The 25,230-nt window shown below is 53.1% G+C and overlaps 1 protein-coding gene across 3 annotated transcripts; it reads left to right on the forward strand.

Annotated features, from left to right (window-relative positions):
* Nucleotides 1-1,547: 1,547 nt before the first annotated feature.
* On the forward strand, nt 1,548-24,359 carry PLEKHN1 (pleckstrin homology domain containing N1). 3 transcript variants are annotated; one of them, XM_065696333.1, is made up of 16 exons: nt 1,548-1,709; nt 3,366-3,465; nt 8,402-8,548; nt 8,783-8,863; nt 10,119-10,206; nt 13,427-13,551; nt 14,350-14,499; nt 14,868-14,948; nt 18,289-18,358; nt 18,691-18,845; nt 19,315-19,509; nt 20,019-20,246; nt 20,831-20,983; nt 21,674-21,853; nt 22,077-22,125; nt 22,484-24,359. In XM_065696333.1, the coding sequence occupies exons 1-16, from the start codon at nt 1,630-1,632 to the stop codon at nt 22,675-22,677; spliced, it is 2,076 nt and encodes a 691-aa protein (XP_065552405.1). In that variant the 5' UTR covers nt 1,548-1,629; the 3' UTR covers nt 22,678-24,359. The 3 variants fall into 3 exon arrangements, with proteins under 3 accessions (XP_065552405.1, XP_065552406.1, XP_065552407.1); XM_065696334.1 differs by having other exon boundaries at nt 21,743-21,853; XM_065696335.1 differs by lacking the exon at nt 21,674-21,853.
* The last annotated feature ends 871 nt before the right edge of the window (nt 24,360-25,230 follow it).

A 25,230-nucleotide genomic window follows, 5' to 3' on the forward strand; every position in this document is an offset into this window, starting at 1 on the left:
ACTGATTCTCCTCCTTTAATTCTTAAAGTGAATCAAGCTCCCTAACAGCTCTTACATCATTTTCCTAGGGATCAGTGGCACTGACAAACCCATAACTGCCAGCATTCTTTATCCATTGAAATGTCAGCATCCCCCTTAACTTAAGCGATCTCTTCCTGGATTCCATGGTTCTGCAAGACTTTGGTATAAGATCTTTGTTCTTCGGGTCTTGTAAACCACTTTGACATGAGTTCTCTGAACCTTCTGATCTAAGTTTTCTGTTCACTTTCCAGCAGCCACCCGCAGTCCCACGGAATGAAAAGGAGTTTGTGGTTTCCTATGACTCTGCTGCCTGCGTTTATTCCAAGCTATAAACCAGGAATAGTTGTTCTGCATCTGCCTTTTGGATTGCCATTAACTACTCGCTCATATTATTTCTATTTCCACAGAGTAAGGGACTCATCATGGTCAGGAATCTTTGAGAGCATTTCCTCTATAGATATCCCTTTACTTATGTTGTCATACACATCCCTTTTTGCTTCCTTTACCATTTTCCCATAATTCCTAGATTTCAATACATACTACCTGTTTATTTGTTGTATTTTTATATTTTTATATATTTTATATATATTTTGTATTTTTATATTTTTATATATTTTATATATATATATATTTTATATTTTTATACTGTTTGATTCACCTTTTTCAACTAACACAACCACCTCAGAGGAAGCTTAAACACCAATCAATCACTGCTATTATCTTTCTGCATCCTTTTCGCTTCTGGTTGAACTGATCAGTGATTGATTTCCTTTTGAAATAACATTCCAGATGCATTTATTAGGGACTCCAGCTTTGTCCTGTTTGCCAGTGAGCAATGTTAGTGCGTGGTGGTCACTTTCAGCACTGCTGAGTTTTTAATTCGTGGAATGGTTTGGGTTGAAGGGACCTTAAAGCTCCTCCAGCTCCAACCCCTGCCACGGGCAGGGACCCCTTCCACTGGAGCAGCTTGCTCCAAGCCCCTGTGTCCAACCTGGCCTTGAGCACTGCCAGGGATGCGGCAGCCACAGCTTCTCTGGGCACCCTGTGCCAGCGCCTCAGCACCCTCCTAGGGAAGAGCTTCTGCCTAAGAGCTCATCTCAGTCTCCCCTCGGGCAGGTTAAAGCCATTCCTTTTGTCCTGTCCCTACTTGCTCTTATAGAAGCCCCTCTCCAGGTTTCCTGCAGCCCCTTTAAGCACTGGCAGGGCAGAGAACTCTGAGCTTAATTCCTCTTTACAGGAAAACTGCGCTCTGAAGCCGGATTCACCCCCCTTGAGGACACCGGTTTGTCCCGGCGAAATCCCAGAGCCCCATTCCAAATCCGGACTGAGGCTGCCGGGGCCATGCAGCGGGGCTCCCCGGCAGCGCTCCCGCAGGGATGCCGTCCTGCCCGTGCTTCCCGGGGCCTGGATTGCTCCTCCCAGCGTGGAGCGGGGCGGGAGAGAGGGGCAGGAGCAGGGGCAGGGGCAGGAACCTCAGCCCAAAGCCTCGCATAGCTCACACCCACCCGAGTCACGGCGGGCGGAAGGGGAGCGCCTGCGTGACACAGACACACGGACACACGGACACACGGATCCCGCTGCTCCGGGGCGCTCCCGGTCGCTGCCGGCATGGGGAACATAACTTGTGTTCCTCAAGCACCCGGCAGGCTCCGAGGCTCTTTCAGAAGGAAGCCCTCGCTGAAGAAGGAGTAAGTACACTTTGCTTTCACCCTGCGCTGCTTTCCAAGCGGTGCTGCCTTTCCCTGCTGGCTTTTTTCCCCTGGGATGCAGCGTGCAGGATGGGGCTGAGCCCCGCTTGGGGAAGGCAGGAGTTGTGTGCTCAGCAGAAATGGGGTTTGCATGGATTCATGGGGCAGTGCCAGGCGCAATCAGCGCCCCACAAGTGGCTGGAATTCCAGGGCTATGCCAGCAGTGTATCCGAGCACATTGCGCCTGGGAGAAGTGTGATTTAGTGGATTTCAGCTGGAAAACTAAAGCTCCCCTCCATGGAGCAGGCAGGGCAAGGTGCAGAGTGAACACTCCTTGTTTTACCCGCGATGTTTTCACTCATGACACCGGAGTCGTGGTGCTCTGTTGTGAAAGAATGACATTCCAACCTCCTCTGAGTTCAGGGAGAAAGCCCCGAATCCCAGCACTCTGCCCCCTGAGCAGCATTTGGAGCCCTGAGTGAAGGCACAACTGGAAATGTCCCTGGAATCCTTTGGGATCTTTGGTGCTGGGCTGGCCAGGGCAGCGTTCAGGTACCCACTGATGGACCTCAGCCTAGCGGGGAGTGTGGAACAAGCCAGGTTGGATGGGCCTTGGTGCAACCTGCTCTAGTGAGAGGTGTCCCTGCCCATGGCAGGGGTTGGAACTGGATGAGCTTTAAGGTCCCTTCAACCCAAGGTAGTCTGTTATTCCATGACTGTACGATTCCAGCCTTTCCCATGCTCCCATCCCTGCCGGTACTTAAGCATACACAAAGCAGAGTGCTCCACATCCTAAAGGCTCCAATCTGGAAAGAAGCTCTGCTGGGAACCAGGGTGATGCCTCACAGACTTGCTGGCCCTGACTATGCTACACGCTGGGCTTTGAGACAAAACCCATAAACTCTGCTCAGCCGGGGGGGGGTCTAATCAAAAAGAGACACTGAAACTGTCCCCTTGGCCTCCCGCGCTGCCATAAACCAGGAGCAAAGCTGTGGGATAAAAGAGGGGGGATGTCCTGGGGAATGTGGACCCTGGAGGGCTGACATCGGGTGGCTGCAGGGGAGCAGCCGAGCCCCAGAGTGCCTCCTGTCCCTGATGACTCCCACTTCCCACACTCTCCATGGAGATAAGCCTGGTTTCTGCTGAGCCAAACACTGCAATGTGGTGGAGATGGAGCAACCCCTGGGAAGTCCCAACAAAGCACTGGTGACTGCTCTGCAAGGAGGAGCTGGGAGCGCAAGGAAAGAGAGGAAACCCACCAAGATAGAAATCAAGGCTCTTTGTGACTGTATAGTGGTGTATGTGTACATATTCATCTCCACTCCAGGGGCTTTGGAATAGCTGTCAGGATTGGGTGTGCTCTTCATTTTGCAATGGAACATCTGGCCCCTGCACTGATTTGCAGACACCAATGAGCCCATCCGATCCGTTGGTGATGCAAAGGCAAAGACACGCCAACAAGCGCAGCACAAACCCCATGCCAGTTCTCCAAGGCTGTTTATCAGCCCTTTACTGTACTGGGAAGATGAGAAAGCCCGTGACAAATTGCTTGCTTAGTTTTATGGCTTCCTGATTTCTAGGGCAGAATTCAGTGTGCATCAGCCTAGATGTGTGTTTGCATGTGTGTGTTTTGGGTTTCTTTTCTCCCTTCTGTAGACAAAATGGCAAGAAGAAACTGCCCAGCTTTTTTGGGATAGAAGGAGGGCAGGAGAGAGATACGACCACCGACAAAATCCTGCAGTATATTCCAGGAAAGGCAAGTACAAACACATCCAACCCCCATCCCCACTGCTCCCAGAGATTATTCCCACCCAAGGACAGTGCTGCGCATCAGAACGAGGATGGGTCTGGATCTGGAGGTAGCAGCAGGTCTGTCTCAGGGAGGGATAAGCACTGTGCCCCAACATCCTCATGGAGGTGTTGTGGTGACCCTACCATCATCCAAAACATATGATAGGGTGGGAGGATGCTGCTGAAAGCCAAGCAGGCAGCATGGTGGGAATATCCCCCACACATCCCCTTTGCTCTTGCTTCTTTTGTTACTGGGTAGCCTGTGAAAGAAGGGGAAAATCAGAGCGAGCATTTAAAGGTGGGATGATTCATTCCCACGCTGGAATGAGACGGAGCAGCAGTGTATTAGCAATAAGCCTTGGGAAGGTAAGCAGGAAGGGCAGGTCTGTCCCAGGCACGTACCAGCCTTGTGGCCATATGGCCCATTTCCCAGCACTGCTCAGGGAAAGCAGAGGTGAAATGATGAACCCCAGGATGTTTTCTCAGCGCCTTTGGGTAAAACAGGGGTGTGGCCTGAGCTTTGGGGCCCATTGGCTGTACTGTGCGTGCATCTCCCCCACTGCATGGCAGTAGGATATGTGGATATAGGGGAAGGGGAAACTGAGGCACAGACAGCTAGTGGAGCTGATTTCAGAGCAGGCCAGCAGCAGGACATCATCTCTTGGGTTTCAAGCTGCAGGTTAGGTGGATCTCACTGGTGATGAGGTGCTGGACCCCCTTCTGAGCAGTTCTCATGTACTTTGGGTTGCTACAGAGGTTCCAGCATCTGCTCCCTACAAGCAGGGACTCTTCAGTCCCTTTCCATGCAGCTTCTCCCATGTTGGCCCTTTCCAAGCCTTTTGCTTTTCCTCATGGGGGCCCGAGAAGGGAGCAGGGCTGGGATCCTCCTGGCTTATGAGCTGGCCATGGGACGGTGTCATCCTCTCTCATGGGACTTGTGTCTGTGCTGAGGTGGGAAGCACAGGGGAACTGGGAATGTTTCATGCTGCTGCCTGTTATTTGTTAATGAGAGTAATGGGAACATGGCGTGGGCATGGTTCCCTGCAGGACTCGGCTGGCATCCCAAAGGATGGCACCAGGTCCTAGATGGATCCTGGATCCTTCTGCCAGAGAAGCTGTCACGTTAGCGGATCCTGGGGCTGACAGAACAAAGGTCACTGCAAGATTACTCATTTGGGAGCATAGGAGAGTGTGGGATCTCTCCAGGGAAGCAAGGAGGGAGGAGCGATTGGTTGGATGTTACCCTCGCCTGGGGCAAATGGGGTTCAAACTCAGCCGCAAGCTTCTTGTGTGGTCTGGAGAAAGCCTTGGCTTTGCCCTCTTCCCATTCCTGCCTTTTCAGGAGAAACACCTCCGAGAGCAGGAAGGGCTGGGATAAGAGGGGGTGGGATAGAAAGGAACCATCAGCATGGGACTCCTCCGATGCAGTCTCAGAGGAGATGGGATCACCAAACCCCAGGCCATGGCAGGCAGCTTGGGGCTGGGGCAAGTGACCTCCATGAAGATCACATTCCCTCTGGACCCTGCTGTGAAACCAGCACCTTTTGCTCCCACCAGCCTCATGCCATGTTTCCCACACTTCCCAGTTCCAGCTTCTATGAAGGCCAAGCAGAAGCAAAGGGGGAGGATGTGCCAGGGAAACCTTGCTTCTCATTTGCTGCTTTTATCATTAAACAGCAGCTTTGGGAGCCCCAGGGCACGTCGAGAGGCTGAGCTCTTCCTGCTGCCAGGGCTGTGATTCAGCTGGGAGTCACTGGGGTCTGCAGGGGCTGAGGCAGGTTAATTATTAACTTGCTCTACCTGTAGGATGAGGCATTGGAGACAGGGGGAGAACATGTCAGGGCACTTGCACTGCCAGAGACCTGCTGCTTCACCGAACCCAGAGAGAAACCAGGTTGCCAGTGCTCTGCACTGCCTCAAACCCAGCTGAGCTGACAGAACCAGCACTGATAGGGATGGGAATGGGGGAAGAGAGAGCTTGCCACCAGCTCAGCCCAGCCAGGGGAGTAAGCAGCAGGCTGGGAGGGTTTCAGAGGAATGATAAATGCCAGTTCCCTTTCATTTTGGCTGCACTCTGAGGCATCCCGATGGTTCCAGGGGATGCATGGGCCAGGGAGATAAGTGATGCGCATGGAGGAGGCTGTGATAGCTCTGGTCCCTGACTCCCCCAGGACATCATGGGGTTTCCAGTGCTGCTCTCTGGGGGCTGGCCAGATCTGTCTCAGTACCTCAAAGAGCAAAGGGATGCACTTGTGGGTTTGAGCCCAGAGACATCTAAGACACAGCGGGAGCTGTTTCCTCCAGAGGCAAGGAATCCATATCCTGGGAAATTGCTATTGGACCTAAGCAGATGATGAGGAGTTTGTGGGAAGCACCATTCACCTTACAAAGGTTAACCTTACAGTGCTGGACAGCCTATTTCTGGGAATAGAGGGCAAAGAAACCATAGGCATTGCAGAGGGATGTGGCTGCCCCATCCCTGGCAGTGTTCAAGGCCAGCTTGGACAGGGCTTGGAGCAAGCTGCTCCAGTGGAAGGTGTCCCTGCCCATGGCAGGGGGTTGGAACTGCATGAGCTTTGAGGTCCCTTCCAACCCAAACCAGTCTGGGATTGTATGGACAAAACAGATGAACTTCTTGCGTGTGCATATTCATTTGGGATTTAACAGTGGCACTCCAGGGAAGGACAAGAAATTGGTGGAAAAACACCCAGGAAAGACCCTGGAAAAAAATATAAAAGACATGAACAGCCCCATTTCTTCCTGCAAAACCACAATGTCTGATCATGAGTGATAAGACTGGAGCTTGAAAGACTGGTGTGACATGGGGCAAAGGGGTCCTACAGCCGAAAGGGCAGCAGAGTTCAGCAATGTGATCCCATTTTGTCCATGGTCTTGGAGATGCCCCCATGTTTATCCACTATCAACTCAGCCTTGCTGCAAACCCTCGCAAGCCGGAGTTTCCTGATTCTTGTTTGGGAGCAGGAGGTATTCCATTTCATTTATTCCTTGCCCCATGAACCGTGGCAGTGGAAGCTTTCCCTTTCCCTCCTGACCCCGGCAGGATCCTTGTGGAAGCCAGCAGGTTGGCTGAGCTCTTTCCCTAAGCTACTGCTGAATTCCCAGCTCCATGGTTGCTTTTACTTCTTGGGGCCTTCCTTTTTACAGGGGAATTTAGCTGCCACATTCCGGGCAGCCGCTCTGCCCAGGCAGCTGGTGCTGCTGCTGTCACCGTGTCCATAATTCCATTGCTTTATCCTCTCCCTTATCCCAGCAGTGTTTTGTTATTGCTGTCAGGTGATCCATTGCTCTTTGTTCTGACAGCAGCTCGGAGCACACATGTAATCTTTTCCTACGTGTAATTGCCTCTCGGTGAGAGCATGAATTGGCAGCCAGCAGGTTCCCACCTCCAGGGGTGCTCCGCATGGGAATTGCATGGAGCCGGTGAGAAAAAGCTGAGCCGAGAAGGGGTTAATGTGTGTCTTTAAATGAGTTTCCTCCAGTCAGTGGAAGGAGCCCCAAGCTTTGCAGGTGAAAGGGACAGCATTAGGTTACCAGCTCCCCTCTGGCCCTGCTCTGGGTATGAGGGGGGTTAACTCATGCCGGAGGGTTGAGTCACGGAGGCCCCAGCAGACAGCTCTGCTCGGCTCTGCTGCTCTCCATTTATCATGGAGCTTACGCAGCTGTCTCCTTGGCACAGCGCACCGGGAATGGGCAGCCGAGCAGGTTGGGGAGCGCTGGAAGTGCTGGTGAACAGGGTGACGGCTGACACTGGATCCGTGCGGAGCCCGCAGCCCTCTCCATGCTCATTCCTGGAAATGCTGTTTGGATATAGGGAGCTGCATGCCGCTGCTATGCCCTGTATCCCAGCTGCAGCATGGCCATGGAAGTATCCCCAGGGGTCCCATCAAGGCAGCCCCACAGTCTGGGGGTCGGGACCTAACCTTTCCCTCCTGCCTTCCTCCTTTGCTTGGGAATGAATACCCAGAGCCTGATGTACCTAACAAAGCTGACATTTAAGACGCCAGTGGGGTGTAGACCTGGGGGGAATATGGCCTTGTTGGGATACAGCCATTGCCTTATCCCAAGGATGTCAGCCAAGCCCCCGGAACAAAACCGTTCTTCCCAAAGAAACTTCGGGGAGAGCTTTTCATCCCTGGATCCATGCAGTATCCACACAGTGCAACAGCAGCCCTGGGCTGTGAGCAGCAAAGTGCCATAGGGATGTGGGTTTGTGCTGTGACACAAAAGGAAGAATTTCCATACAACCAGAATGCAGGAATTGAGGGAATGCCCCAGCCCTAAGTGCTGTCTTCCTCTCACATCAGCCCTTGTTCTCATGCAGGCTTCCCTTGCCTTTTCGCACTGACAATAAGCAGCTTCTCAACTCAGAGCCTTGCATCTTCTCATAGGGCTGTGGGACTCTGCCTCAAAAGGGTCTGGGTGTCTGGAACAACAGATTCTACCTGGAGAAACCAAGGGATCTGAGCAGATGGGAATGCTGCGGAATCCAGGTGGAAGCAGAGCAAAAGAAACCTTTCCACTAACCCCAGGGGAAGGCAAGCTGTGCTTGCTTAGCCTTGAGCAGTTCTTGTTGCAGAGAATTTGATCAGGATGGCAGGAGATCATGCAGGGATATCCTAAATGTAGGATGTGCTCTGCACCCCCTCTTCCCAACCCAGAAAGCCCCCTTTAAGTCACTATCTCCCCTTGCACAGGGAGAATGAAGTAACCAAACCCCAGCTCCATGCTGGCATGGAGACCCAACAACAAACAGCCGGACCCGGGCACATGCCCAGGGAGCCTTTCTGAGGAACCCGTCTGGGAAGATGTTCTGGGAATGTCTCTTCCAGACATCATCCCGCTGGCTCTGACACGGTTTTTATCCGGAATTCTTGGTGTAGAGTATTCAGAACCAGGAAAACCAGAAGGAGAACTTGGACCAGAGGTTCCCCAGCCTGTTCAAGAAGGGACGGAGGAAAACGGTTGTCAGGAATCTGGGCAAGATGATCTATTACTCCAAGGTCAAGTTTAAGTTCCAGCACTGCCAGGTAAGCTGCAGCGCCTGTTTGTGGGCGTTTCTTTTCCCAGGAGTGGCGGGTGACACTGGCTCCTATCCCAGTGGAGTCATGCTTCCACGCTCAGATCTGCCAGCAGTGATGTGATGGTGGCCCTTGGATAAGCAACCTATGGCTTTTCCATGCACCGACCAGCATGAGGTGCAGAGGGAAGCTGGGATGAGGAAGGTGACCTGAGATAAACCCCAAAATATGTGTTTTCTGCAGGAGGTGAACGACTGCTTCTTGGAGCTGTTCCAGTCCTACCTGTACTTCCAGTCTATGGGCTCCAATGGACTCACATACCAGGTAGGGCATCCCTCAGGGGAAGAGAGCATGCCTTCCTAAGGGCTGTACCCAGGCAACCTCAGTTCACCTGGGTCCTTGGCCTTGTCTGTGGGCAGAGATGAAGGATAGAGGTAGCATAGGGGCTTGTGAAGGGCTGGCAGGCAGGACCAGAAATGAGAGCTGTTTAGGCTACCTGGAGATACCAAGCACAGAGAGCTGTGCCTGGGCAAGGGTCAGAGCTCTTATTGCTCAGAATAGGACAGGCTGAGAGAGCTGGGCTGGGTCAGCCTGGACAAGAGAAGGCTCCTGAAGGGGAGACCTTAGAGCAGCTCCAGTGCCTAAAGGGGCTGCAGGAAACCTGGAGAGGGGCTTGGGACAAGGGCCTGTAGGGACGGGACAAGGGCCTGTAGGGACAGTCCAAGGGGAATGGCTTGAACCTGCCCAAGGGGAGACTGAGATGAGCTTTTAGGCAGAAGCTGTTCCCTGTGAGGGTGCTGAGGCGCTGGCACAGGGTGCCCAGAGAAGCTGTGGCTGCCCCATCCCTGGCAGTGCTCAAGGCCAGGTTGGACACAGGGGCTTGGAGCAAGCTGCTCCAGTGGAAGGGGTCCCTGCCTGTGGCAGGGTTTGGAACTGGATGAGCTTTAAAGTCCCTTCAACCCAAACCACTCTGTGATTCTGTGTATTACAATAGGCTGTTTTGCACGTGCAGGCAAAAAATCATGCCTGAACAACCAGGAAGCCCTCAATGTTCTCTCCCTGCACATGAGTAACTAAAACTGAGCATGGCTGTTTTGTCGATGATGGTCAAATTTGTTCCCTTTAGAAGTGATTTCTTGTTTTCGAGGTGACTTGAGGTTAATGCAATATGCCAGCACAATCTCTTGAGTCATCCAGCCTTCAAGAGGAAAGATGCATGTCACAGTGCAAACAGTCTTACAAGATCTCCCATCTACTTTATAAACAACTCCTTACTTTATTAATTGTAGAGGAATTAAAGAGGAATTAATGTGCCAATACTGGCCTCTAGACATTACAGCAGTCAGTATTAGTGCTTGCTAAGAAAGCCTGAGACAGTGAACACAAACTTGTCATCCTGTGCTTTGTTATTGTGGGACTCTGAAGGCTGGAGTATAGAAACTGGGCAGCCCAATTTTGCTTTATGGTCATTCCCATCATTCCCATGGTATGTTGATGAGGTTTCCCTTAAAACTGAAGGATCTGGAATGTAAAGGAAGCGTTCTGCCCCTCAAAATAACGGTGTGTTCTCCTTATGCAGGGACTGCTGCCTTTGAAAGAGCTGAGTGTGTGTGAAATGGAGACTGGGAAGAGCACTGGGCAGGAGGACCACGCTTTCCGCATTGCAGGTCGGTGCCTCTTGGTTTGGGTTGAGCAGAGAACAGAGGCTGTATGAATCACGACTGTCTCTGCACTTTGTCCTGCTCTGACCTTGTCCCAGAGAAGAACATGTTGTGGAAGGAGGCTGCAGGGAGCTGAAGCTCTTCCAGCATTCCCAGCTTTCCCATCAAGGCTTCCCTGGTTCTAAACTCCTGGCCAGTGATGCCCAGAGCTGCAGGCAGGGAAGGGAGTGGATAGGGAGCACAGAGGAAGGATGCTCCTGTGCTCCAGCTGGTTGGTGCTCAGGGCATATGGTGACAGTTCCCTTTGTGAACCACATTCGGATGAAGGAATGGAATAAAACTCCTTCTCCCACTTCTTGTGATCATATAAACCTGGAGGTGAGGAAGTGACTGGTGGGCAACGGTGCTGAGAGGTGAGTTACCTCTGCTGTTAACACCAGGACCCAACGTCACTTCCCTCTTCCCCAGCACTCCTGTATCCACAAGCTTTTTAAACCTGCTTTATAAGGTTTTCCTGGGATAACAACCTGCCTGCAGCTTGGCTTGAGGCTTCTTTTGGCTTAGTCACTGCTGAATTACAGCAGTTGCAAGCCCCCAAGAGTAGTAGTTAAAGCATGAAGTGCACAGAAGGAAGTGATGATACAGAGCCAAGAAAGCTCATGTGTGTCCTAGGCCCTGTCTGTGTGCTCTGGTGTCCTCTGGTAGAGAGAAGCTTATACAAGGACCACTCAAATGAAAAGATTGCACCCATTATAAAGAGGAGCTGGGACAAACAACCCATTGATTTTAAGGGCTGGTTGCACTGTTCTAGGCAGAGCTCTCCTACAGCCCTTTTTGGGAGGGTGTAATGTGAAGGAAAGCTTCTCCCATGCATAACCAGTCAGGGGTGTCTGCCCTGGGGTGGGTGGACTTGTTCTGCTTGTATTAAAACATGCAGGAGTGTGGCTGGGTGGAAAATTGCCTCAAGCTTTGTTAGGTTTATGTTCTGCTGAGGGAAAGAGCAAATCGAAGCCCTTCTGACCGAGTGCTGTCTATAGAAGCAAGCAGTGACACAAAGAAACCAGGGAATCATAGGGGCTTAGAAGGGAACTGAAAGCCCAACCAGTTCCAATCCCCTGCCACGGGCAGGGACACCTTCCACTAGATCAGGTTGCTCAAGATCAGTGAGATCCGTGGAGCTTCAGGGGGTGGAATCAATGAATGGAGGGGAGAAGAGCCTTGTCTGTGGCCCCACACAGGCTGAGAGTGGAAATCTTGTGTCTCATGACCCTGAGACACAAAAGACGTGCATCCATTCCCTTGTGCAATCCCATGGCGTCAGCAGTTGCCCATAAACTGCGCTTCCCAGGCTTGTTCAGTACATCAGAGATGCCGGCAGGATCACTGGATGTATGGAGGTGGAGCATAAGAACCAAGCCTGGCAGCACTCGGAGCCATCACGGGTGCATCAGGATGGAAAAGTGGATGATGGCTGGCTATCACCTTGGCTTTGTGGTCCTTCTTTCTCTGATGCGGATGCAGTTCTTGAGCACCTTGAGTTACCTCTCCCTCCTCTACAGATGGGGCAGCTTTTTAGTGACACCAGGCAGAGATCCGGCTGGGAATAGCCTGCTGCTGCTGCTCTGGGAAAGGGTTTTCTCACTTCCAATGTTCCTCTTGAAGCATTTGCAAGGAAAGCGGAAGGACAGGGCAGAAGAAAAGAGCACGCGGAGAAGCACAGGTTGCTCAGCATGGCTGTGTCACAGCCCTGTCACAAACGTGCCCTTGGGGCTGAGGGAAATGGCAGGAACTGAATGAGAATGAGCAGCAGCCTCTCTTCACCGCCTCCCCAGCAGCTCCTTGCCCCAGCGTGAGGCACGTCTGAGGCTTCAGGCTTAGGCAGAAGTTCCTTTTCTCACTTCTCTTCCTTCGGGGCCCTGTTTAGATGTGGCAATGTGAACAGCCCTCAGGATACGTCTGAAAGGCTGGCCTTAGAGGGGGTGGCAGAGCAAGCAGTGTCATGTTAAGGGTCATGCCCTACCAGCAAAATTCCTGCTGTTTCCATAGGGACCTGGATGCCCAGAGAACTATTCAGAATATTGAGATAAAGCTAACAACACTTTTATACCATCATAGCAACTCTATGAAGTAGGGAATCCCCTTATCCCCATTGGGAAACCAAGGCAAGAGGAGACAAGATGCCACGATGGCACACAGGCACTTGGATGCTCAGTAATGCTGGACACCTAATGACTGTAGTGGATCTGAATGGAGAGGTTACGGAAAGTCACTCAGGGAGTCTGTGCCTCAGTTTCCCCACCCCTGCTCTGTCTGTGTTAGTGCATTTCCTGTCAGACAGTGGTGTTTCAAAGTCATCATTAACAGTTGTTCATTCATCATGCAGGAATTGTGGGATGAAAGGCTCCCCAGAAGGGCAAAGTACTACTTTTACCCAGGACACTTGCTTATCTGAATGCTTCCAAGTCCCTCAAAGCCAGATCTTACCGAGCATGCACCAAGTAGGCTTTAACATGAGATCACTGGTAAATCATTAATCACAACATACATCCCGCAGCCTGCCAGAAATGATCCTTCACGTCACCAGGTTGTGTCTGTAGTGAAGAGCAGAGGGTGTGTGAGACTTCTCTGCTGGTGCTAGTGAGTGAATGATAGCTGGAAACATTCACATCAACAAGATTTAGGGGCTGTTCCTCCCTTCAGGAGCATGTCTGAGAGCAGCTTTAGCTTGCCTAGTACAGATTGTATTGGGTGAAGCACTAAATAAAGAGTGTCAGGAAGCTACCAGTGTTCTACATATTGAGTGCCAAAGTGAAAGTAAGAAGTAGCATGAAACTTTGCATTGAGTTAGGCTGTCTGCAGCAGCACAGTGTGATAGTCTCTGCCTGCAGAGATGCTTCTCTCAAGCTGCTATGGACTTTTAAAGCTGAGATCTGTCTCTTGATGTCAATATTGACTTTTGGACTGCCTTTGATTCTTGTTCCTGGCCTGGATTTGGACTGAAAGGTGACTCGTGGTCAGAGTGAGATGTGGCTGGTGGAAGGAAAGTGCTGGAGTCATCCCTGCTGGGATGCTAGTGGCAGGAAGGGCTGATGTTGACAGAGCAATGCACTGACAGGCAGCCCATGTGTGATGTGCTGAGTGTAACAGCTCTGGCTAGCTCTTTACTTGTTGATGCTGCAACTGGTGCCCTTATCTGCTCTGCTCATCCTGTGTCTCACATACCTAGGTCCTCTGCTGAATCCCCTTATCGTGTTCTGCCCCACTGAGTCAGAGCTGAAGCAGTGGCTTTATCACTTGGAAAAGCAGATCCAGCTAAATGGAGGAAGCCTTGGTTTGCCCTTCCTCTCTCAGGTTGGTGTCTTTTGATGGTGAGGTGTGCTGTGGGCTCAGCTGGACAGAGCTGGGCCACCTGGGGGGATGCTGTATTGCTCCTGCTACATTCAGTGGGAGGGATAATGTCTGCAGCCTCTGGAATGTTCTGCCTGGGGAGGAAATGTGGCCTTAGGGTCCTAGGGCTGTGCCATCAGCATCAGAGTGAGGCAGGATTTCAGTCTGCATAGCAACCTTAAGGATGCTCTCTACTGCTAAGACCTAACAACAGCTTCTAATTTAGGAGCTTGGCTTTTGTGCAGCCTCCTCTGAGGTTTAGGGTGAAAAAAGGAAGGTTTTGCAATAGGGCCAGGCAGGCTGTGTGTGTGGGAAGGGAGAGCTGTGACCCTGAGGTGCCACCACCACAGCCTCTGAAGGTGCAGAGGTCTGGGGCTGGTTCAGAGAAGTTCTCACCCAGTTGGCTGCTTGTGCAATGATCCCGAGTTTACAAAACAGGAGGAGGAAACTGGGACCAGGGCCTGGAAAACCGGGCTCCAGAGACTTGTCTTCTCTTCCAGTCTCTGTGGGGTGTTTCTCTTCCCACCCTGTCTGCATCTCCCCACTTGTGAAACAGAGGTATTCCCCTTTGAAAAGCAAGGTACAGATGATGCTAGGTACCAAGTATTCAGTTCCAGTTGGAAAACTGACTCCTGCACAGATTTATTTACTGTTTCCTGCTTCTGCCACACTTGAAACATGTTCCGAGATGTGCTGTGTGCTGCCTAAACTCTTAGGGGAGGACATGTCTACCCTGCTTCTCAATTTTGCTCCTGTCCTTAGAATGACTGGAAGCAGAGCTCCATAGGGAAGGAGGAGCTGCGCTGGTCCGTGCAGAACATGCCTGTCCAAGACTGGAGAGGGACCCAACGGGAATCCTTAGGCGATGTCCTTTGTGTTTCCAAAGTGAAGCTTCAGCATCTGCCTTTCCAGGTAGGACACATCCCTGGGGAGCATCCTTCTGTCAGCATGGCTTAAAATGGAGTGACAAGTGCGGGCTTCTGCTTACCCGCTGCCACTAATCCAATGTGTCCCTGAAGGGTCATTTTACCTATATCCTGGTGCATGGAGAAAGGTTTTTATGGCTCCTGCGTCCCAGAAGTGGTGCCTGGGGACAGCATGTGCATAAAAGCATTAGCAGGACAGGGCTGGCAGCTGGAGCTGGCAGGGATCTCCGTGGAGCCCCTGTTTCCAAAGCCCTGGCCTCAGGCTGCTGTCAGACAGACAAAGAGAAGGGCTCTCCAGATCTGAGCCCTGCCTGGCTGTTCACAGCGAAACCCTCTTCCTCTTTACTTCCCAAGGAGCAGCACGACCGGCTGCTGGTGCTTTACCCGTCCACATTGGTGATAGTATCTGAAGAACAAAACAGCCTCTGTTTTAAGGTAAGCTCAGCACCTCCCTGCTCTCACTCACCCATCCACAGCAGCTATTTCAGCACCTCTTTGGCTTGTTGCTCCTTCTCCACCTGGTTTCCCCTGTGCTCTGTGTTGGCTAGGGCTTTCCCTCCACGCTGCTCCCTTGCCAGCAGGCAGAGGGATGTTGCAAGCTATCTTCCCATGAGAAACACCTTGTCCTCCTACAAAAGCCCGGGGGGAAAGGAGCTGGCTGCCAAGGAATCTCGAGTCTCTGGGAGGAGGGAGGCTGGCATGTTTCTGTGTGGTTATGCTGGCACAGAATCTGGCTTGCCTGCTTAAAACACGAGTTGGAACAGCCCCAGAGAGTATCCCAGTGGGGGGCTTGCTTCCCAGGCTCTGTGGGACCACTTGGAAGCAGGTAGCATTCAGGCAGCACATCTGATGCTCATGGGGAAGGGTAAAGGCATTAGTTGGCTGGTGGGCAGAGAAGGGAGGCTGCTGCTGGCACTGTGGAACAAGAGCACTAGTGGAAGGGCCAGCAAGGATGTGGTGGTCTCAGCACCCCAGGGATGTGAGATGAGGTTCTCTAGTGCACTGCTGTGTCTTTGCTTGTGGGAGCAATGCTGGGAGCCTCAGCACAGACCATGTGGGCCATGGGAGTTGCATTCACATTGCCTTCAGCCTGAATGGCCCTGAAATGTCATTGCCAACGTCCATCTGAGTCATCACTGCAGTGGCTATTAAACAGCCCTGTGCTTTCTGGCCCTGTTTGCCAGAAGAAGCACTGAACTGTCTGTGAACCTGCGTGTGCAGCATCCTTCCTAGCCACTGAGAGAAGAGTCAGTGACAAGGAAACCCTGCAGAGACTGAGGGCTTGGGAAATGCAATGTGAACTCCCTGGGGTCCTTCTTCACATGATTTCACCATGTCTACACTAGGCCCCGAGCCATGCAGGCTGCTTTTAACACAAGGGAAGACTGCATAGAGCATCCCCCTGACCAGAGGAGATGCTGTGCCTGCAGCAGGAAGGGCACACACACCAGTGAGAGCTCTCCTCCATCCCTATGCAACACTGGAGGGTGTTTTCCAGCAGCTGGTGGCTTATGTGACACACCTCAGAGCTTGTTTTTGGGAACACGTTTGTAGCTCCTGGGAATGGAACATACGTAAGGGGGCCTTGGGCTGGGCTCACAGATTAACTCATCTCTTTTGAAAGCTTAAACCAGATTTGTCTGCCCTGGCCATGCAGTGTTCCCTTCCCACGGTGCTGAGCGTGGGTCCCTGGGCGGCTCAGTGCTGGGGTAATGGCAGGGCTCTGCACAGGGGCTGATTCACCAGCCTGTGACACTGCACCGGGAACCTGATTTTCCACAGGCAAGTCAGGGCACAGGAGCCTTCCTTCTCCCAGGGCTTCTGCAAATGAACTTCCCTTCCCTGCCAGCAGACGCTGAGCCCTACAATTTGTGTGCGAAGGAATAGCCCGGCCCTTTTGTTCTCCAGTTTCAGACAACCCGCAGGAGCTGCTGCTGCCAAGTGCTGTGTGTGGGACAGGGAAGGGGAAGGCAGGGGCTGAGCATGCCAAGGATGGGGCTCACCCACAGCAGCTCTGGCTCACTGCTGGTGGGAAAAGGCCCTGGGCAAGGTATAAATCAGCAAGGGGGGAGCTGCTGGGGAGGGGAAAGTTCATGCCATGCCCAGGGAAGGCTGGAGGGGCTCTCTGCAGTGTGTAATTTGAGGGATGCTGCTGTGCTTCCATAGGTGAAACTATAGTCCCTATGGATGAAGGGCTGTTGCCTTAGGGAGGCTGGAGCACTGGGTTCCTGGGGGAAGCCCTATGCAGTCATCCTTAGTGGCAGGAAGACACCAATGTGCTAGACCTGAGGAGCAGCAGGAGCAGGCACCGCAGGACCCCCCCCCAACATGCAGCCTTGCAGCATCTGTACCACCTGAAGTGTTGAGGCCAGGTTGGATGGGGCTTGGATCAACCTGCTCTAGTGGAAGGTGTCCCTGCCCGTGGCAGGGAGTTGGAACTGGATGAGCTTTAAGCTCCCTTCCAGCACAAACCATTCCATGATTTCTTACAGCAAAAGGGGAGAACAAGTCACAGGGCATTGCCTGGGCTTTCCCTCCCAAGGTCAGCCTTTCTGCACTGCTCAGCCCATAAATCACTTTGGTGCAGGAGAAGTACCACAGCCGGCTGCTTGTGCCCGCAGGCTGCTGCAGAGGCAGCTGGCCAGCACAAACCACAGCGCCTGGTTGAGCTCCACGTTTCCCTCGTGGCAAAGCTGTCATGTCGTCAGCCACGTTCCCCAGCGCCTGTGCAGCTTTGCAGTGAGGGCATGAGGAGGAGTTTCTGCTAGACACCTTGTTTCGCAGCCTGTAAACTTAAGGCAAAGGAATCCTGAATGATTGCACCTCTTGAGAGGACCTTGAGCTGGATGCCAGTTCTGGTTTCATTTCCATAAGGAAAGTTCAGCTTGGGGAGCCCCAAAGGAAGAGGATACCCTTGGTTCTTCTGCCAAGGTTTAATTCCCATAGGGAACTGAACTTCGGCAATGGCACTTAAGGGACTCCTGGCAGCAGGCAGCAGAGCAGCAGAGGTCTGGAACAGGCAGTCCTATTCCTACCAGTCCCATGGGGATCACTGGAGAACTGGGCCTGGCACAGTATCAGATAGGGGGATGACCATGGGACATTGGGTGATGGCAGAGAGGACAGTGGTGGATGTGGATATTGGGGTGCTATTGCACTTAGGGGGAATAGCACATGGTATCTTCTCACTCCAGTTTTGCCAGTGACAGACTGATTTAGCTCCTCTGCCCTGGATGCAAGTGCAGAGCCCACTGGGATCACAGGAGTGGCATTCACAACTGTGCCCTAGTCTAGCACAAGAGCTCACGTTTCACCCAACTGGCATTTATAGGGTGCAACCCTGTCTTTGTAAGGCTTTGCAGGGTGTGGATTATGGGCATTCCTGTTTGCAAGGCTGGAAGTCCCAATCCAGCACCTCTAAACCCTCGTTCAGGACCATGTTTGCAAAGTGAGGTCTGTCATTAAACTATGGGAAGCTGTGGAAAACAGGACTAGAAGGGAAGGAGTGTTTTTCCAGGCTCAAGAGGGACTTTGTAAGGACAGGGCTTACAGAAGTGCCTCGTGCAGCCACTTCAGAGGCTTCATTCATGGAGTTAGTCTGGGGACAGAGTTCTCCAACATGCCTGTGCTCCACACCTATGAGAGTATGGAGGTGCCAGCCAGGTGCCAGGAATGGCTCCAGCCCTGAAGTAGGCGTGTTGTCCTTCCTGCTCCACTGTCTGCTGTATGGCATGGGCTCAGCTCTGCACTTCTAAGCCTCTTCTCTCTCCAACAGGGTGAGCTGCCACTCAATGCCATCCAAGTGCTTTTTGAAGAGAATGAGAAAGCCTCCTTTTTAATAGAAGGTGCGTGATGGTCCAGGTTGGTTTTGCTAAGGAGCTGTGGCCGTGTCCCTGGGTTAGCATCCAAGCTCTGTGAACTGAACTGCTTGGAAATCTGGGAACATCTGTGCCCTGGCTTTGCTGGCAGGAAGAGCCAGCAGTACCCGCACCCCCTCATTTAGATCTGGGCTGTGATTGCCCCTGTCCTACATTCAGTCACATGCGAAAGGTCAACACTGAAGACAGAGCATTCCCATTGCCCCTGCACCCGGTCTCCAGATCCCAGGAGAACGTGGGGAGGGATGGAGCGAGAGGATTCTCAAGCCCAGTAACAGCAGTGAGCAATGTTTCCACAGGCCGACTGATCAACTCGATCCGGGTGACCTGTCGCAGCTATGAGGATTACCAGGAGTGGCTCTACTGCCTCAAAACGGCCCAGTTCCGAAACGCTGACTCTTCCCTCTCTGGGTCAGAGAGCTTCCCGGGATCAAAGCTGCCGCATCCCGGCCAGGTAACATGCTGTGGGGTTGTGAGCTAATCAATACCTGTCTCCCAGCACTCCCGTCTGACCTGTCTCTTGCTACCTATCTCTGGTGACACAGCAGTCCTCTGCTTGAAGGTTGTTGGGAAGCTGTTGATCCCTGCAAATTATTTGGAAGCTCTATTACATTATATAGGCATATATTGTATTATATTCCTTCAAAAGCATGGCAACTGAGTGCCTGTAGAAGGCACGTCTCTTGGGAAAAGGCTGTTTCTGAGTCTGTGGCTAGTGTTCCCCATATTGCTGAAGTCCTCCCTTCCCTTGGAGGTTCTTCCTGGCTCTCTGTCCTGCATCCCCTGAGTGGTCAGGAGGTTTCGTCCTACTGCCTTCAGCCTGGCTGTAGGTTGTCACAGTGCTGTGTGGTGGGACATGGGACTAGGGAGGGACATGCCTGTGTCCATAGGGTTGTTCCTACATGCTCTTCTCCCCCATCTAGTTTGCTGGCAGTGGGAGAGGGTCCCTCACTTCTGATGGCCGTACCAACTCCTGGGCGTCAGGAGGGAGAGTGGCCACCTTAACACACCTCTCCCAGAACAGCGGCTCTCTCCCTGATGGACAGTCCTTCGTGCTGATGCCTGAGAGCAGGGTGCTTGAAGACCCCCTCTCCCCTGGCTATTCCCAGCCTCTCCATGTAAGTGAACCCCCCAAAAGCCTGAGATGCATGTGAGAACAGGCACTGCCTGTGAGCAGTCTATCCATGAGCTGGGTGGTCAGTGTTTGCTATGCAGCGTGTCAAATCCATGCCTGGAGCCTGTATTTGTCCTGGCTCAGCTTTGTTATTGCTGATAAGGGAAAAGCCTGCTGAGGAATCCCACCTCAAAACTCTGCTCTGCATTAGGGTTGTTGGTACAGATTGCAAAAGGGCAAATGGGGCTGTTCAGAGGTCAGGAAATCCTAAAGTAAAAGCCTGTGGGTGGAGGTGGTGGTGTCAGAACCTTTGCTCTAATCCTGTGCAGCATACATACGCTCAAGGGTATGCGCATGCATGGGGAGGAACACGTGGGGCATGGGCTGCAGGACCATGCATGAGCGCAGCATGGTGCCCTAGCAGGGGAGTGCCTTGCACTGGTTGCAGGCAGGTCTGTGTGCCCAGGGCTGGCCTGAGAAGAGCCATCTCCAGGGTCTATCTTCTTGTTTCAGTGCCTGGCACAGGACCTGCGGAGGGGAGGCAGTGCCAGGAAGTCCAAGGGCAAATGTGGACCTTGTGGCCAGCAGCTGCCTAGCCAGGACACCGAGAGGAACATCTGCAGCCTCATTCCTGAGAACCCCAACGGCGAGCTCCTGTCCTCGGTGTACAATGAGCCATACTCTGCACACAGCTTGCAGCATCACCCCGCAGCTCCCCTGCCACATCTGGATCTCAGTAATGTAAGGGGGTTGCAACAGAGAATCGTGGAATGGTTTGGGTTGGAAGGGATCTTAAAGCTCATCCAGTTCCAATCCCCTACCATAGAGACACCTTCTACTAGACCAGGTTGCTCCAAGCCCCAGGTTAGACATGGTGGGGATGGGAAGGATTAAGCAGCAGAGAAGCTAGTGGACGGGTCACACTTTCCTTACAGTGCTATTTGCAGGGAGAACTGGCCTGGAAGGTGTGAAACCCAGTTCCATTTGAGAATGCCCCATGGGCAGTGAGGTTAAACATGACAAATAGAGCAACACCTTGGAGCCCTGAGATGCTGGGCACTAACTCCTGAACCAACACAAGCTTTCCAGTGTGTCTATCATTGGTTTAGTGTGTGATGCCAAGTGAGTGTGCATCTGCCTTACACCCAGGGAAGTCCCCTTGTCAGCACAGATGGCCACAGCTGGGAGCCAGCCCTGTCATCCCTCATGACTGAGCAGCATTTGGGACTTTAGCTGCAGGGAGATTCCCCACTCTGATCCCTCCTGGGGATGAATTCCAAGTAGGGAACCGCATGTCATGTTTCTGTTTCAATTCTGCCTTTTAGCTGAACAGATGGAGCTTGGTGGGAAGTCAGCCCTCAACAGCTTCCAGCTCTTTGGAGAAGCCAGCCATGCCCCGCTCCCCCTTGTATGCAGACCCCTATACCCCCAGCTCTTCTGTTGCTCGCAGTGTGGAAGGATCCAGCTTCCTGGAAGAGGTAAAAAGGCACCCAGTGTGTCTGCTGCTGGTTGTGGGCTTGACTCAGCACACAAGCTTTTGGCTCCAGAAATCACGCCGCAGGCCATTTCTTTTCCTGCTGTCTGCCTGAGCCTGAGCGGGATGTGGAAGCTGCATTTTGGGGTGGGGCAGGTTCTCTGTTTTGTCAAGCCAGGACAGAGTCAGAAGGGAACAGGTTTCCCCTGTCTTATCACTGGGTGCTCATGACAATCCCAGGAAGAACCAGAAACCACAAAACAGAGGCTGAGATGTGATCAGCCAGTCTGCAGAAACTAGAAATGAGTCAGACACAGAGACCCCTTTATCCACCCCAAAAAATCCCAGCTGGGATAAGTGTCTGTTAAAGGCTATGTTTCTAGTTTTACTCACCTCTCTGGAATATGCTGAGTCTCTGTCCTTTGTCCCTTGAGCTGCCAGTAGTCTTCATCCTCCTGCCTTCACATCTGGCCAACTTCCACCACCTCTGTGGGTCACTGCGAGGGACCTGCAGCCATTCTTCCTTTCCCATTAAGGCTTTCAGGATTGGGATGTAGTAGAATTTGTAAGGTAGGCAGAAAACCTGGGTTTGCCAAGTGTGGTCAGAGCAGGGCTGGCTTACAGGTGGGAAGCAGCAGGTCAGTGTTGCCCAACTGTCCATAGCAAGCACCAAATGCGGAGTGTTTTGGTTCAGTTCCTGCAGTGTTATGGACAGACGGGCTCAGCACAGGTGAATGCCTGCAGAGACCATCTCTCTCTGCAGAAGAGGAACTGCCAGCCCCTGCCCAGTCACTGCAGAGAGGTGCCTGTGGCTCCATACAGCTCCTCATGCCATCTCCAGCTGCGGCCTCCTGATGCTTCTTATCTTGCAGATGTGAGTTTGTAAATGCAGTCTGAGGCTGCAGGGGGAATACATGGGGATGCAGGGGTTCCTGCCTTTCTCCAGGCTGGAGTAGTGGTCAGTCACTGCATCTTGGGGATCAGGGATGCATCTTGGAGAACAGGGATGGGGAACCAACGGAGCTCTGATTCCCTGGTGTGGAGTATCAGCACTGCAGTGCTAAGTCATCCTCATCAATACATCTCTTTCTTTTCAGATCTCTTCTCTGCAAGAGGAACATCTGGGCCCTTCATTGCAGCTCCCAGGTGAGACTCTTGGGAGGCCCACTGGGCGCTGCAGCCCTCTCTCCCTCGCTGGTGTCTGTCTCCATAAGGATCATTCCAAGCAGGGCTGAGAGGGAGCACAGGGACTCACACATGCCCACCCTTCCTCCTGCTTCCCTGTAGCGGGACTGTGTCACCCTGCCTCTTGCCTGTGTCTGTCTGACGGAGTCTGTAGGTCTCCCCAGAGCAGAGGAGGGACGCACAGACACTTCCACCACTGCCTGATCACTTGCTTCTGCTCTCTGATTTTGCTGACCCTCGTGTACTCTGCTGGCAAAGGAGCAGGCAGCCCCCGGGCTGCTCATGAGCTCTCTGAGTGCTTTGCTCTGTTTTATTGCAGATGGCGATGTTGGCACTTACGACCTGCCAGAGACCAGCTTCCCGCACAGTGACTCCTCAGCCTACCATGACTACGCCGAGCTCCAGAGCTTCCAGAGCGACTTCAGCTATGACAACCTGTGGGAAGCCGAGGAGAAGGAGCCGGACACCCCTCACACCTCCCCAGCTCCCAGCCAGCAGTTTTACCAGGCCTGAAGGAAAGCCTCCACAACAGGCACAGAAAAGCCCCCAGGCTTTTTTCTCACTGGGTTTTCCTCCAGGGTGAGGAACTTGGGGTGTACAAAGCAAAGGGAAGGGCCCTGCTCTGTAAAGGCTGCTTCCCATGTCCTGGCAGCTCAAACTTCTCCTCTGAATCTGAGGATGGGGCAAAGCACAAAAGCATCATCCTCTGCAGACCCGGAGAGCAGTGTGTGTGCTAAGGAGCATGCGCTGCGGCTGGCCCAGCTTAGGGAGCCCTGGCTAGGAAACAGCTTTGTCCCCTTCATAATGAAGAACAAAAAGCTGGTCAGGCTCCCTTAAATAAAAGGGACTAGATGTTCAGATGGAGCAGTCACTCAAAGGCCAAAGCAAAGGGCTGGTTGGTGACTGGGTTTGATCATCTTGCTTATTACCAGAGCCCTCTGGCTGGTCACTTTGAGGATCCTGATCCCTGAGAATAGCTGTTAAACCGACCCTTCCTCCACTGAGCTCTGAAGTCTGCAAACATGCATGAGACGTGCCCCATCGTGGTATATAAGGTTGGTAGCAATAGTTGTGCTCATAGGATTGTCTTCCTGCAAGGTCAGGGTTAACTGACGAGAGATGGAGAAGAGAAACCCAGGTCTGGGCAGAATGGGACTTCCTTTCCACTTCATGCAGTACGTTCTCTCCTGCCGGTGCTGGCTCCAGGCCGTGGTGGTGACCTGCAATATTATGAGGTGGAATCAAGAGCTGTGCTGCCAAGTGGCTTATGTTTACCAAGGTCTTCCCTGGAAAGGATGCTCTAGGTTCCTCTTATGGGACTGCATCCTTTCCTCCCACCCCTCTGCACACCCCTGGGCTTGCACTAAATGCTGCCTGTGAGTATCTAGGGAGAAAGGGACGGAGGAAAACCTACTACAGCCATAACACTGAGCAATGCCACTGTGGGCTCTAACCTCTTTCTTCCCCCCTCCAGAGCAGCGGCAAGACCAGGACACAAACAACAGGGGACAGAGTCTCAGTGCTATCGTTTTGCAGCCTCTTAGGCCAGATCCTTTAACACATAAAAGGTCAGCAGCAAATCCCAGTGTTTTTACCTGAGGCTCCACGCTCTTAACCTTTGTTCCCTAAACAGGCTGCAAAACCAGATTACCCAAAACCTCTAGTTTTGTTCTTTCACTGGTGCAAACAAAGCAACCCAGGGGCAATTTGTACTTGAATGTCGATGTATTACACTGCACTTCTCTTCAGAAGGTGCCCAACAAAGTTTACATGCGAGGTTCGAGTGGATTCTGTGTATTTAACGTGTCAATGCGGCTGAGTTGAAGATGTATTTGATTGTCCAGCTGTGGATGACGTTCAGTACTGCAGGATGGGCGGCTCTCTGTGCATTCATTTGGGTCTTCAACCTGTTACTGTCTTGTTTCCCGTTCGCTTTCCTATTGGGGAGGTTTGTATCCAATAACCCCCAAAGGATCTATTTATTCAGGACACAAGGGCACTAGGGACCAGCAAAAGCACATGGTGTGCAGGGAGGCAGCAGTGCCCACGAGCTCCTATGGACACGCTGGCCACCATGACGGTTTTAATTGGGTTTCAGCAGTGATACCAGGAGGGGAAAGCCCTCCCCAACCGACGCCATGGTTCCCTGGTGGCTCTCTGCAGGACCGGACGATTGCAATACACGTTCTCCTGGACCACTTTGCCTCTCTCCTTCTTTGCCACCCCCTGCTTCAATGGAGGGGGAGTTTTGCCCCTTCCAAAGCCCCTCATCCCCTGAGCCCTTTGGGGCCGAGGAGGGGGCCTGTGTGGAACCCAGCTCGGGGCCCTGCCCGGAGCAAAGGGGCCCGGCTGGTTTAGCCCTACCGCCAATGGGACTTGGCTTCAGGGCAGGCTGCTCCAGCGCCGAGCCCCCTGTGGGGCAGGGATTGTTCCTCAGCTCCATCTAAACCCACCCTGGTGCAGCTTGAGGCCGGTTCCTCCCATCGGGGAGCGATGAGGCCCCCCCCTGCGCCTTCTCCTCTCCATCCCGGCTCCCTCATTGCCCGCAGCTCCATTGCCCTCCGTGCGCTGGCCCCTGGGGCCTGCCCGTGAGGGGAGCCCAACGGGCGCCATCGCTGCCCACCCGAGCCTCCACCACCGCCCTCCCCGCCCCGAGCCCCGCCTGCGAGGAGGCCTCACCCCACGGCTGCCATGGGGGGTGCTCGGTGCCCACGGCAGCGCTGGGGCGTCAGAGGAGGAGGGGGGCAGCCATGAGGGCGAGGGGCAGCGGCTCCCTCATGGCGTCTCCCGCCTCAGAGAGCGGAGGGAAGCTCCCCGATGGGAGGATGGAGCCAGGGGGGGCCGGGCTCTGCTCCCAAGGGATGGGACAAGAGGAACCGGCCTCAAGCTGCACCAGGGCGGGTTTAGATGGAGCTGAGGAGCAATCCCTGCCCCAGAGGGTGCTCAGCATTGGAACAGGGCTGCAGGCACCGTCCATGGAAGCGTTCACACATCGTGGAGACGAGGCCTCAGTGCCATGGGGCAGGGGTGGCCTTGGCAGTGCTGGAATGGTTGGGTTTGGTCATC

Source organism: Lathamus discolor, chromosome 16 (genome assembly GCF_037157495.1).
Source record: "Lathamus discolor isolate bLatDis1 chromosome 16, bLatDis1.hap1, whole genome shotgun sequence".
Classification (NCBI taxonomy): Eukaryota; Metazoa; Chordata; class Aves; order Psittaciformes; family Psittacidae; genus Lathamus; species Lathamus discolor.